At 49.3% G+C, this 13,874-nt stretch overlaps 5 protein-coding genes across 5 annotated transcripts; 3 read left to right on the top strand and 2 right to left on the bottom strand.

Annotated features, from left to right (window-relative positions):
- Positions 1-5: 5 nt before the first annotated feature.
- Positions 6-1,151, top strand: T069G_07804 (uncharacterized protein; the record flags this gene model as incomplete). Its single annotated transcript, XM_056175014.1, has 2 exons — positions 6-980; positions 1,053-1,151. The coding sequence occupies 2 exons, from the start codon at positions 6-8 to the stop codon at positions 1,149-1,151; spliced, it is 1,074 nt and encodes a 357-aa protein (XP_056025963.1).
- Positions 1,152-1,402: 251 nt separating this feature from the next.
- Positions 1,403-3,168, bottom strand: T069G_07803 (FAD dependent oxidoreductase domain-containing protein; the record flags this gene model as incomplete). Its single annotated transcript, XM_056175013.1, has 4 exons — positions 1,403-1,940; positions 1,995-2,370; positions 2,428-2,695; positions 2,902-3,168. The coding sequence occupies 4 exons, from the start codon at positions 3,166-3,168 to the stop codon at positions 1,403-1,405; spliced, it is 1,449 nt and encodes a 482-aa protein (XP_056025962.1).
- Positions 3,169-3,806: 638 nt separating this feature from the next.
- Positions 3,807-5,660, bottom strand: T069G_07802 (flavin containing amine oxidoreductase domain-containing protein; the record flags this gene model as incomplete). Its single annotated transcript, XM_056175012.1, has 1 exon — positions 3,807-5,660. One exon carries the CDS (start codon positions 5,658-5,660, stop codon positions 3,807-3,809), a length of 1,854 nt encoding a protein of 617 aa, XP_056025961.1.
- Positions 5,661-6,688: 1,028 nt separating this feature from the next.
- Positions 6,689-8,336, top strand: T069G_07801 (FAD dependent oxidoreductase domain-containing protein; the record flags this gene model as incomplete). Its single annotated transcript, XM_056175011.1, has 6 exons — positions 6,689-6,855; positions 6,916-7,061; positions 7,121-7,177; positions 7,240-7,635; positions 7,698-7,964; positions 8,020-8,336. The coding sequence occupies 6 exons, from the start codon at positions 6,689-6,691 to the stop codon at positions 8,334-8,336; spliced, it is 1,350 nt and encodes a 449-aa protein (XP_056025960.1).
- A 3,087-nt stretch (positions 8,337-11,423) lies between these two features.
- Positions 11,424-13,329, top strand: T069G_07800 (transmembrane amino acid transporter protein domain-containing protein; the record flags this gene model as incomplete). Its single annotated transcript, XM_056175010.1, has 3 exons — positions 11,424-11,929; positions 11,982-12,669; positions 12,739-13,329. The coding sequence occupies 3 exons, from the start codon at positions 11,424-11,426 to the stop codon at positions 13,327-13,329; spliced, it is 1,785 nt and encodes a 594-aa protein (XP_056025959.1).
- Between the last annotated feature and the right edge of the window lie 545 nt (positions 13,330-13,874).

Raw genomic sequence — 13,874 nt, 5'->3', positions numbered from 1 at the left:
CAAAAATGGGCGCTCCAATTGTCATCAAGGTCGGAACTGCCTACCAACAACCCAAAAGTCGGCTGATGCGGCTTCCTCAAGAGCTGCGGCTCATGATTTACGCATTTCTGTTCTCGTCAACCCGCTTCACATCTGGGGAGAGATGTGGATGGGACATGGTGATTCATCATTTCATTCCAGCTCCTCACGGCCTTGCCATTCTCATCAGTTGCCGCCAAGCATACGTCGAAATCGGCAGATCCTGGATTGGCCGGGTCCTCTTTTGTTTCGAGACGGTGAAAGCTATGGTCGATAAACTTGCCGACATTCCTCTTGAAACGCGCTCAATGATTCGCCATATCCGAGTTTCAGGACATCCCATGATGTTTGATTATAGCGGAGGGTTGGTGCAATACGACACTTACCAGGTCTTGAAGCTGCTTTCAGGACTAAAACTCGACAGACTGACGGTGTGTGGTACTGGTGAATCCCAGAGTTCCTACGATGCTCTTAATCGTCTAGTAAAGTATAGCGGCGGATGGAAAGAGCTTCACTACAAATCACACACATCAGGCTTCATGGGTTACAAAGTAGCCTGGCTTGATGAGCTCGACGAACTCATTGGGGAGAACCGATTCTTGCGCGAGCCACAGCCAGGTGGTTGGCAACGCACACTCGATGACCGCGACGGCTCAAACTCTGGAGCTTCAGTCACCATTTACCGATCCAATATCCCGTACCTAGATGTAACTGAGCCATACATAAGCAACAAGGGTACGTGGACCAAGTTTACGCAAGAGTTAGCGCCTGATCAGGATATCGAAGAGTACCAAGATGCAGAAGATGCGCGGCTGATGGTCGATGGCGAGATTGAAAAGGAGATGTTGGTTGTGGTGAAAAGGGGTAGAGGTGTTGATTATGAGGAAAAACAAGGCTCGCCATACCTCGAGCAAGGCGACATTCGAGCAGAGTTCCCTGGAAAGACTTGGGCGGAAATCAAGGCGAGCGAAGATATAGTTCAAGAGATCTCCTGTGAAAGGGTATGTTATGTGGGTGCTGATGACATATACCAGGAGACGCATGTAGATTTGGTGGATGATTATACTCATGTGGACGACTACGTGTGGCCTGCTACCCATGCATTCAGATATTCATCCGACTCATACGAGTGATTGGAGCTGTTGACGCACCTAAGAGGTGCATATCGGTATGGGTGAGAAGCTATGTATCTATTCTTCACTGGAGCCATTTTCTTGGACCCTGAAATTGATTCCATTTCTCACATAATTACTCTTAGTGTCAGATAGCATTATTCTCCAAAAGCAACGCCGTCCATGTTTACCTTGTACGAGGCCATACACGTATCGAAGAACTATGTGATTTGTTGAAATACTGGTTGAGCAAATTTTGTATTCACCACGCTTCAAAATATGTCCAAGTCCAACATGAATGCCCCCCTCTTGTCCCCTTCTGCCACGGTCTCGCATGCTCTCGCCTTCTCGAGTCGATCCTCGGTAAGGAGATACTCCGGGGGTAGATGTATCCGACCGGCCACCTCGTCCTCACCCTCGTGGCCAGGGGTCATCATGTCAACAACCGCTTTGGCACACAGAGTCGCGTTGGGCATGCCGCCGCCAGAGTATCCAGCGCATAGCCAGAGCCCATCTCCACCACCGGCGGTTTCCGGCACAGGACCAACCCACGGCCAGCCGTCTCGCGAGAACCCCATGATGCCTGACCATTCAAACGTCGGTTCGATATCTGGTTTCGATGCGTGGACTCCATACTCGCCTTGTGAATTTCCTTGCTCACGTATCGAGAGATCCATCAAGCTGCTCAGCTCGTATTTGAGATAGCGGGCCACCGGTTCGTCGATGGTGCTGTCATCCCACACGCCGAGTCCGTGGTCCTTTGCGTGGATGCGTCCGCCGCCATAAATCAGTTCCGCACCTGGCGGAGGTCTTTACACTAGGTAATCATCCCTGCGGTCGGCGAGGTCAGATACAAAATAGAACGTGTGTCCAATGTCTAGCGGATCTTCGGCGGGCTGTGCCGACGGCGACGGCTTGAGGCTGGATACCTGGCCTTTTACCGGCACGATGATGTTGGCGAACTGGGGAAGCAGATGAGAAATATGCGCATTTGTCGCTAGGAAAACATGCCGGGCTGAAATGTCGCCACGGGTTGTGTGAGCTGTCCAGCCCCTAGACGCTGCCTCGTCGGCATCTCGGTGAGAACTTGACTTTCTTGCTGATGTTTCGGCTCTTTTAAGGCTTGTAACTGGAGTCTTTGTCTGTAGATTGAAGCCGCTAGCTGCCAGGAGTCGTTCCAGCACAAAAGCAACAAGCTTGTACGGCCAGAGGCTCGCAGAATTCGCCTGCATGACAGCGCCTTCAGCAGCACCGACTCGCAAGCCCTCCAATGTCAGCTCTTTCAAGTTCCTCTCACCTTGTAGTAAGCATGAGGGAGACTCCTTTGTGACAACTGCAATATTTGCTCCAATATCCGGATACTTTCCCTGAATCTTTGTGATAGTCTTCTTGACGCTGATGAAGAGCTCTGGAGAATAAAAGCCGTGTACACCCGTTGCAGTACGCCAATCGCAAGGAATTGAGTGCAATTCGAGGAATTCCTTGAGGAAGCAATATGTTCGATGCTCAAATGCAGCGATGTGCGGCGGCGAGACATAGTATCCCAACTGACAATGGCCACCGTTCTGTCCATGACTATTAGCTATGAGTTATCGGGAGGCAGGGCAGTCGTGATTCTGTATTGGAGCAGTAGAGCTTGAGCAGATTCCTGAGGATTTCTCGTCCATGTCTACAAACAAGCTAACTTGAGAAGTGGTAAGAGCATCCTCCACCATCGCATCACTCGCTGCTTGATGGACTAGCTGATCATTTTCATGACGAAAGGACTCACCCTCCCAGTAGCGCCCCAGCATGCCTCTATTGCCTCAAGCATGACGACGTTCAAGCTAGGAGCCTTTTCTTTGAGAAAGTGAGCTGCAAACCCGCCAGTAATGCCGCTCCCAATGATGAGGACGTCGGCAGTTTGCGGTAAGTCTTTCGTGGTACGGTGACCGAGAAGGACCTCGGACGGCTCTGAAAGCCAGTACGACTTGCTCGGATTGTCAACTGGTAGCCCGGAGGGTCTATCAATTGAGGCTTGAGACGCCATCGGTGTCATGTTATGTAAATCGTGTGTGCCGCGAGCGGACTAGGTTTTGAGAATGTTTGCAAAAGCAGTGCCGAAGATGATGAGGGAGAAGATGGACATGCTGCACATGTTTCTGTCTAATTATGCAGGTGTAAGAGCATCCAACCCCGCTCGGTTCCTCTGTTGACCAAGCCAACTTTCAACACAGATAGACATCTTGGTCATGGCGAGCCAGTGTCCAAGCTTCATCTTATCTGAATCCGTGCGTCAAACGGCGGCGGGGCGGAAGGCAAAGCGAAGAAGTTCCAGATAATTGATTCCCTTGGTCAGGGCGTACGCTTCGCTAGAGGGGCACAGGAGAGAATAGCATCAAGGCAGATCAAGGTGGCAGCAATTTGTCAAACAAAACGTCTTGCACAGAGCAACTCTCACTCCTAATCTCGGCCGCGAACGTTGAGACTGAGTTCAACTATACAAGGCTCATTGACCTCGGTGTATGGATGAGGAGAATGACAGATTCTGTTATACTAATCACCGGGTCATGGTAGGCACTTTCAGACGAACAGAGACTCAAAGTGGGACTAACAAACATCACACTTTCTATGAAACTGCTGGAATACTAGAATCTCTACCCAAAATCGTCTCCATGCCGTAGTACCTCTTTCGCTTTAGATCTTCACCTGGTACTCCTTGGGAAGTGAACCCAGAATAAACTGCAAATGAGCCGTACCGTGCTTCCCCGTCTCTAACTCCTGGAGACCATACTGCCAGCGCTCCAACAACAGCCTCAAGTAATCCCACATCTTGTACTTGTACAGGAACTGGTAAACAGCGGTGTAAGCACTCTCCAAAGACCCTATGATCCAGGCGTGATGCACGCTAGATGCCTCTCCGACGATATGGAACTTGCCGCCCGCTGCTGGCCGCATCAGGTAGGGATACAGATTGCTGAACTGGCCGGGACCGAAGAGGGCGAAAGCGCCACCGACATTGGGATCATTAGCCCAGCAATAGGCGTGATATACGCCCGTGTAAGCCTCCTTAATCTTCTCGTAGGTCATATGTTCAGCGTGCAAGCGGGCCAGATTCTGCAGGATCAGCTCGACGAGCTCATCCTCCTTGGGGGGCTGTGGTGGAGCTTCCTTCACCAACGATCCGATGCGAGTTGCATCCTGAGACCAAGTGTATGAGGCAAGCAGAACAGCCTCACCAGTATCGTCCAAGTTGTATGATGGGTAAACGCAAGTTCGTAAAGGCAGGTCAGTCGAGGCAGCGCCACCACAAGTGATGCCACAGTCTTTGATCCACCACGGGTAGCTGAACTTGAGAGCCACCTTGGTCGAGTTGTCATAGTGAAGGCATCGAATGGCATCTGCCTGGGTTGGGTGCAAGTTGAGGCCGCGCAGATCCATGCGATCAAGGCAGCCCAGAGCGGTGGTGTTGAAGACGGTGCTATATCCGGAGTGGTCCTTTCCGCCTATCCTGACCGACATGTTGCCATCATCCGGAGCGTCCAAGTCAATAGAAATGGCATCAACTCTCTTGTTGTTCTGTACTTTGTGGACAAGGGTTTCTTTCATGGCGTCCACCAAAAGTGATGTTCCTCCCTCGATGCAGTACCATTCGGGCTTTGTCGGGTTATCAAAGTCAAAAGAATCAATGACACTTTCGGAAAAAGCCTGATCAAACAGGTTCGTTCCAGTGTTTTGTGTCTCCATCCATTGGATGGCGAAGAAGTCATACTTGGGCGCCTCTCCCTTGGGTCCGCCTCGCTTCAAGTACTCCCGAGTGGTCATGTCGTCGACGAGCATGAGCTCATCGAACCCTTTGTCGAAGTCCTCAGCAAGCTTCTCTTTGTAATAGCCGAAAGCCTGTTGTAACTTCTCTCCAACACTGTCGACGACGTCGTCCGGCACCGTGCCGCCATTGGCCACGCTCACCATATAGGGGTCCGACACACCCTTGGCGAAGAAGTGGTTATTGTACAGCTGAGGGGTATTCTCGCCATCAAGGTAATACTTGATGAGGGGCATCTTAGTACGTTTAAACAGGTTAAAGGTACGTTTCATGCTGGGGATGTTAGGATATCGCATAGCACCAATGTCGTAATAGTCATGCTTGGCGTCGGTGAAGTGGTGCGTATACAGGCGACCGCCAGTTCTGGAACTGGATTCAAAGATGTCGTAAGTGAGATTTGGGATTTTCAAATCGTCCAAAATCATGGCTATGTAGAGGCCGGAAACACCAGCGCCTACAATGCACACCTTTCGAGGCGGCAGTTCCTCTTCTGCTCGAGGAGCCTCCTTTAGAAGAGCCGGCTTAATGCTGGAATAGAGAGGATCAGACGGTAGATTGTCGTGAGAGTAGCCGCCGCCCAGGAACCTGCCTTCGTTTGGAGGAGGGATTCCGGGCACCTCACCAAGTCTTTCGGTTAGAATGTTGAGTTCCTTGGCGACCTTCTCACGAATAAGTCGCCTCGCCCAGCGGGTTCGGACAGATTCAGCAAAGTCAACATTGTCCATGTTTGCAAATATAGTATTGGGATGGCAATAATGAGAAAATGGCGATGGTAGACGTCTACTTCGACTGCATAGCCTTTTCTTTCCTTATTTATATCTTATTTAGAGCCTACGTGAACACAAGCTGCGAGTTCCGTTAATCAATACCTAGCTGAATTAACCGCCTCCGCTCTCATCCCCTTTCAGCTACCGACAGCCGTTAGAGGTCAGGCTATCGATTCCCATGCTCAGCTCTGGCTTCAAAGACATCAATAGCATTGCCACAAAGTGGGCACCAGTAAAACCTCTCCATCATACTGTATAGTAGTATCGATTAAGGAAGAATTGCGTAACGGGGAGAAAAATGACACGGGAAGGAATCCAGCGAGAGGAGACTGATTGGCTTGGCTGACGCTATAAAACAGGCCATAACGGCACAGAAGCGGCACAGAAAGCACAGACAACATGAGCAACAAACACTATTGGCTCTTTGCATCAAAGCTGAAATGCATGTCTTGAATCCCCTCATCATCAGCGAGGCTCAGAGCCTTGAGCGTGCATGAAGCTCGAACATGATCCCGCCAGCCACTTACAGGTGAAGGCTGAAGGCTAGACTCTTTTCAGGGCTGGGATGGAATACCTGCATGCGGTGGGAGCGGCCTGGAGCGCAGAAGCCGTGGCTAGATCTGATTTGGCCTAGAGTGGAAGGGTATCTATTGCTTGTGGAGGCATGAGGAGGCCGATCAATCACATGTGAGAATTGACTCTATGTATGATGATGGCCAAGATACATGTGAGAGCCCAATCACGAGCACAATATGTCTCATCCTGGACATTTTACGGCATCATTAGTTGTGGCGCAGTGGTTTATACGACTCAATTGAGTATTATATTAAGCCGACATTCCGAAGGTCTCTTCTGCCGCTACATCACGTTGTTTGAGTGCTGGATATAGGTTCCTCCTAGAGTATACCTATTGAGACAGATACTTCAATCACATTCTCTAGGATAGCGAATCAAACCGAAAATACTCTCTTCAGAATCCCTTCAACATGTCAGACGAAATCTACGATGTCGTCGTCATTGGCGGTGGCCCAATCGGATTGGCAGCTGCTTATGAAGCAGCCAAAGAGGGTGCTAAAGTCGTTGTTCTTGAGCAAAACAATTTCTTCAACCATGCCGGGAGCTCTAATGATTTGGCTCGGATGTTTCGAACAATGTGAGTAAATTTTTGTCTTTTCTTCTCCTCTACACAAGACACAGCTAATCGTCAACTCAGGTATACGGAGGATTACATGGCCGATCTTGCCAAAGAAGCCATGGCCCTCTGGGATGATCTTGAGAGAGATTCCGGTACGCCATTGCGATGGATGAGCGGCCTCCTCAACTTTGGCGATAAGGACTATGGCGGGGATACACCTGAAGGTATGAAATCTTCCCAAAATAACATTGTTTTTGACCATTTTGTCTCACAATTTGAACAGGAACTTTGTTGGGGCCAATTGCTAACCTGGACCGACTGGGGATGACTTATCAAGAGTGTAAGTTGTGGCATGTATGCGAACGACGGTATGCCCCCGAGTGCTAATCTATCGTCTCATAGTATCTGCTAAGGAGATCGAGGCACGCTACCCGTTCAAGAACCTCGACCCAAAGTACATTGGTCTCTTCGCGCCAGACAACGGCGTCATCAATGTCCAGCTTCTGTTGAGGACGCTGTATAAATTGTCACTGGACTATGGTGCCACTGCGAAACAGCATACCAAAGTCCAGGCTATCAAGCCTTCTAAACATTCTCATTACGCCTGGGATGTTCACGCTGTTCGTCATGAGACCGAAGAGGCGGTCTTCAAGGCAAAGAAGATCATTATCGCCTCTGGTGCCTACGTGAACCATGTTCTTAAGCCGAGCTTCGACATCTCTCTCGACCTCGATATCTGGGAAATGGTGTTTTCTTATTTTAACTGCAATGCAGGACCCAAAGGAACAATATTCCCTAGTATGTGGCTTGACCCATTTCTTCCGTGAGTTAGGAGTGTATGAGTTAACTCCATCAACCAGGCATGTGGTTCCAGTTTGCACCCGATAAGAACGGCAGATCACAGCTCTTCTATGGCTTTCCAGCACTTCCATGGGGCCCTCCGAATCTTGCTCGCATTGCCGTGGATGCGGCCACCCGGCGGATCAAGGATCCCAACGAGAGACTTACAAGCACTATTAACCCGGAGGATATTGCTGATACACAAGAGTTTATCCGCAATCATTGTGTCAACGTTGATGCTACCATTCCTGCGTTGACATCGAGTTGCCTGCAGACCAATGTGTTTGGTGCGTATATTCGTATGCATGGATTGATGACGAGACTTGCTAATTCGGCTTGTAGACAACATGTTTGTTCTGGACTTTGTCCCTGAAAAGTATCTCAACGGCGGAGCCAAAGACAGTGTAGTCGTCTTCACAGCCGGATGGGCCATGAAGTTCGTGCCAATGATAGGAAAGGCACTCGCTGACATGGCACTCAAGGGAAGCTCTCCATATGCGCGTAAAGAATTTGCCATCACTCGCACAGATTCAGCGACTGGGAAGGGCATCATTGTGGAAGGTGGATCAGAGAACCGATCGGTTAAGAGCAGCGCTTTTGTCTCTACTCACCAGGCATCTGGTTCTTCGTTTGCTGGCCTCCACAACACTGCACGGTAATGGGAGAAAGTGAACGGGAGGTTAGAGCGCATGATGGAATATCTGTACAAATAGCCTGAAGGTGTTGTCAGTTGGTCTATAGTGAAAAGGAATTGATGAGGTACACGAATCCTTATACAGGGACCAACCTGAGTCTGCCTTGAAGTTGAGCGTAGCTTCCCCTATCATCTGACTTGCAAGGATAACGAGCCAAATTTCGACAAGCATTTGCCATGTCATCCCACGTGGAGGCTTTGGGTCGATATGACCTAGTGCGATACTGCTAAATAGGGCATCAGCGCCCTTTCGGAAATGTCTTGACAAGAGCTTACGCAGCCAGATCACTGAGTGGGGTTGACAGTTGCTGCTCGGACACTCGCGGCTTAAGTTGAGACATGGCCATCGGCATATTAACTGACCATGATTGGGCAGTAACCTCCCCTCCAATGGCATAAAAGGCGTAGCTAAGGCCACAGGAGACTACATAGGTTACTAGAATGGCCCCGGCTGCCTCGTATCCGGAACGAGCTTTATGCTCTTTAGATGAAGATAAAGGTACATAAAGACCCAGATAGTGTCTGTAAACTTCCAAACTACCATTACCGAATCGGAGAGCTTCTAAATGTTTGACTGGCTGTTTCGGCGTTTGAGTCCCAAGAGAGATTAGCTGGCCTTGAAGCTGTCAAGGCTTGTCAAATATAGCAACCATGTCTAGCTGCATAACTAGATGGTAAGCCATTAACTAGCATTTTCCACTAGTCTGGTTTAATGTCTCTATATAGATCATTGCTCATCGGCTCATCGGATACCTGTTTTGGTATCATCGTTCCTACTGTCCCCCCATAGTTACAGCAGTCTCCAATTCAAGCCATTCTTAGCCGTGGAATTCGAGTTGAGACTCCGTGGGAAAAGGCCATATGCAGCTGATTAATAGTTTATAAGATGAAGGAGGGTGGATCATCTCGTCGATTCTATACCCACCGGATGAAGCTCTCCAGAGGGGGGCGAAAAGATGAAGACGTGTCAAATTTCTACCTGGAGAAGCTGTCTGGTGGACCCCACCATTGGAGATGGGCATTGCTAATGGAAACCAAATCTAGGCCAATTAAAAGCAGGGTAAAATTGAAGTCGAAACTCTTTGGCATCTGGTTATAGGATCCAAGGCTCGCTACATTCTGGGGTGAAGGGACGGACTCTGGGGAAAGGGTCCAAGTATGGATCTCACAAAGAATTATACAGCTTAAACATCAATCATCAGATGAAACCAGTTACTTTCAGTTTAGGATACCTAATGATGGACAGTTGTTGGAAAAGTAAGTAGTCGTGACTCATATATGAATACCTGGCTGATTTTTCAGGACGGGCCAGAACGCACATGTAAGATCACACAATATCTGGGAAACATCTGCTATATCGTATTCGTTAATCCAGGTATTGCTACTCAATATGACTGTCTCCTAATAACTTCCGAATCGGAGAGTAGCATCTTCCGGAACACATGGAAGTCCGGGAGTGGGCCGGGAGGCGGATCTCGGCCTTAGCCCGGCCTGTTTTAGTTCCAGACTTGGCGATATAAGCCGTCCCTCGAATCGAGTCGGCATTTCCGAGCCGAGTCGCTATGTGTCAAGCCGGAGCGCCAACTACATCGAGCCTAGTGATGATGCCTCGGCCCGGCATTGGAGTTTGAGTTGGACGATTTGTCAAGATATATGAGGTGAAGTGATGCCTTGACATACATCTATTATCCATTCGGTGTTTGTGATGGCTTCCATGTAATGTACTACCGTAGCTGGAGATGTGTAGTTTTACCTCGTCTTGGACTGTATCTGGTCCGATCTGCATTCTTTGCTTTTGACAGGTGGCCCACTGGACTACCGGCAGATGGTATAGTCTATATATCTAGATGCCAAGACAGGATCTGCCTTGGTATTGCGGGAGGCGCTGCAATCGTCCAAGCCAAGCCATTGTTCTCACCCAGGCCCTTCCAAACAAAACGTGCGCTCTCGCCTTCTCCCGATGCACTAGAAGGCAAATGGAGTTCGAGTTTACTCCACTCGGGGCATTACACATGTCGTCATTGTGTGGCGTGTTGCTAAACTCTCCACCACGGCATCTTCGGAAGACACGCAGAGAGGATAAATTTTCCGATGCAGAGTGACAGCCTGAAGTCTGACAAGGGAACCGCCTTTCTCCTATGCTTATTGTTTCCTAAAAAAGGATCAAAAGTAACTAAGTCGTAGCTGTTGAAACCAGGAACCCGAAAGCTTGTGATTTAAAGATGTTGCATAAGACTTCCATGTTCTCATCTGCTGAATCGAGGCATTCTAGAAGTTCAGTCCGGATATGGGTCCCGAGCCTCCTCTCCACAGGAGCATCTTTGACACAACTAGTCATGCCAAATCGAACGAGGCTAAAGCTCCATGAAAGAAAATATTTTTACGTAGCTGATATGGAATTTGGCCACAAGTTCGCCGAGGTCGGCTGACACATTGACTCCCCAGAGAGACTGGATTTACGCCCAATCCTCGGCGCGGCATGCAAGATTTGGGACTTTTGTCCGGAATCAGAGCCACGCCCTTTGGATCTGACTTGATGAAAGCAGTCAGGTTGCAACCCTTTGGTGGGCCGAAAAAAAAAGTTCCAAACTTCGGACAAAAGTCGTTGTAGTCAACCACACGGAGCGATCGGCATCTCCTTGGTCTAACCAGTAGGACTTAGTTGGGTTTGTATTCGTATTTACTCACCACCAGTTGTGTCCATATCGCGGGCAGCCATCTGCGGGATGGCCTACGAGAAATGGCTTGTTGACAATCCCATTGCCACGGGGTTCCAGAAGATGGAGTCTGGCGTGGTGAAGTAGTCTCAAATGTGGCGACTGATAAGAGCAGCGATGCATCTAATGTCGTGCTACTGAATATACTTATATATCCCCAGAGTGTCTTTATTTCCCCAGAGAGCCTCAATCGTTGTGCCCCGTCGTTTGCTGCAGGTTTTCAGCAACCAGATCGCTGTCTCGTCTATCGCTTTGCGCTCTTAACAACTCTTTACGCATCATCTCATTCACGTACAACAACGAAGCCTCGCTTTCGATCCTTTCACATCGCTAACATGGGCTCTGAGAAAGAGGATTACTCCTCTGGACCTGAGGATGCCTCTACCGGCCCCAATATCTTCCTCCCATCCGCCATCAGGCCTCAGCATCGCCCTCTCCATGATTCCAGCGTCACCCTCGAAGAATACATGTACTATGCTGAGAAGACAAGAGCAGAGGAAGATGCTGTCGCAGCCACAAAGCCACCCACAACCTTTATGGAGCTGATATTCCCATCAAAAGGAACCGCAAGAAGGATAGAGGGATTCAAGCCCAACGAGAAAGAAGCAAAAGAGAACCCGCCCGCTCACACTGATGCGGCGGCTTCCGGTAACAAATTGCTTATCACGGATCTGGAATGGACAAACGCGAGCCGGGCTCTGCGTTCCGCCAGTGCCGCTGCTTGCTTTTACCTGATCACGACTGACATCCTGGGTCCTTTTGGAGTTGGTTTCTCTATCGGTACTATGGGTTGGGGAGAGGGCATTGGACTGTTCACCCTGTTCGGAATCTGCGCTGGATTGTAAGTTATTTGAGATTCGCTTTGACGTTGCTTATTTACTAATATTTCTTAGTTCCGGCTACCTCCTTTGGAAAGTCTTCTTGGATGTTGACTCATACGAGTTCCCTGCCAAGAACTACGGCGATCTTGGATTCCGCATCTGGGGCCCTTGGCTTCGCTATACCATCAACTTCCTTCAAGCTCTGCAACTCATGATCAGCGTTGGTATCCTGGTCATCAGCAACGGTCTTTCAATCTCGCAGGTATCCAAATTCCGCCTTTGCTATATCGTTTGCTGCCTGATTTGGGCGGTTGTGGGCTTCTTCCTGGGACAAATCCGGACCCTTAACAAGCTGGGCTTTTTGGCGAACTTTGCTGTGGTTCTCAACTTGATGATCATGTTCATCAGTATGGGTGTGATGGCCCATAGCGAGCCCAACTACGGTGCTGCTCAGGCTGGTTCCGCTGGAGCTGCCTTGGGTGGCGCATCGGTTACGCCCTTTGCCAACGGAACTTATCCTCCTATCGAGAGACATGGTGGCATTCCCCCTTCCACCAACGGCTTCACCGGCTCTATCAATGGTCTCATGAACGGTGTTTATGCGTACGGAGGTGCGCAGCTTTTCGTCGAGTTCATGGCCGAGCTTCAGCGACCTCGCGATTTCCTCAAGGCCATGTGGGGTGCTCAGTTCTTCATCTACGCCTGCTACATGTCCTACGGATCGTTTGTCTACTTTTACCAGGGACAATATGCCAATCAGGTAAGTTGCATCAGACGCGCACTGAGTCGCACAATTCAGATTGCATGTACTAACAACTACCAACAATAGCTTGCTTACCAGGGCCTGTCACCTTATGCCTGGCAAACTGTTTGCAATATGCTTGCTGTCCTCAGTGGAATTATTGCTGCAACTCTCTACGGCAATATTGGAATCAAGGTCATCTACAACAACGTGTTCATGGAGGTGTTTCGAGCTCCACCGATCACCTCGACCGGTGGCAAGATCCTCTGGGCTGTCACCGTCCCGATTTACTGGACCATCGCCTTCATCATCGCTGCTTCTATCCCCGACTTCTTCGGCCTGACTAGCGTTATCGCTGCAATTTGCCTGGTGCAATTCACGTACACGTTCCCTGCGTTCATCGGCCTTGGACTGTTTGTTCAGAAGAACGCGATGCAAGGAGAGGAGGCGTTCAACCCGGTAACTGGCACTGTTTACCGCCGGGACTCTGGCATCAAGCGATGGATCCGTGGTTTCTTTGCCAAGTTTTGGTATCTTAATGCTATGCTGCTTGTCTACACACTTGGCTCTATGGCGCTGAGTGGGCTTGGAGCATATGCAGCGATCAAGGGTTTGATGGACGCCTTCTCGTCGCCACAGATCAACGCATTTACATGCACATCTCCCCTGCAGGGTTAAATGAATGAATGAATTAGTAAAGAGAAAGCGATAGAAAATAGACGAGCAATTATCTAATAAATTATGAATTCAGAACTACGGTTTCCTCCCATCGTTTTACAAGCTCAGTTACATCTTTTATATTACAAACTTGGGAGTCTGTCACTTAGTGACCTGTCAGCCATGGAAGCTATTCCTGGCCAAATCTCATTCCCTGTCTCAGAGCTCAGCCGCGGCTGAGAAACTGCGAGTTTGCAGGTCGCGTATTGACAGGACGCGGAATAACCGCGTGATGTCGCGGCTGGTGCCATTACTGACTGTAAATGCCAAGGTATCGATTGTTGTCCAAGATCATAATTAGACCAGAGTGACTTTCTTTCCTCTGTATTTGATTGACTTCCCATAAAGTTGTTTTGTTTTGTTTAGTGACAGCACCCAAAGAGAGAGAGTACAAATCCACTAATGGTCATCCAAAACTGCTTAAGGCGCGCCGCTGTGAATTAAGAGCGAGAAAGTTGGAGCTTCTAATGAAGCAGCTATTCTTTATCCATCAGCGGGAGCAAATT

Source organism: Trichoderma breve, chromosome 5 (assembly GCF_028502605.1).
Source record: "Trichoderma breve strain T069 chromosome 5, whole genome shotgun sequence".
NCBI classification, from domain to species: domain Eukaryota; kingdom Fungi; phylum Ascomycota; class Sordariomycetes; order Hypocreales; family Hypocreaceae; genus Trichoderma; species Trichoderma breve.
The sequence above is the reverse complement of the archived record's forward strand: the minus strand, read 5'-3'. Positions and strand labels throughout refer to the sequence as shown.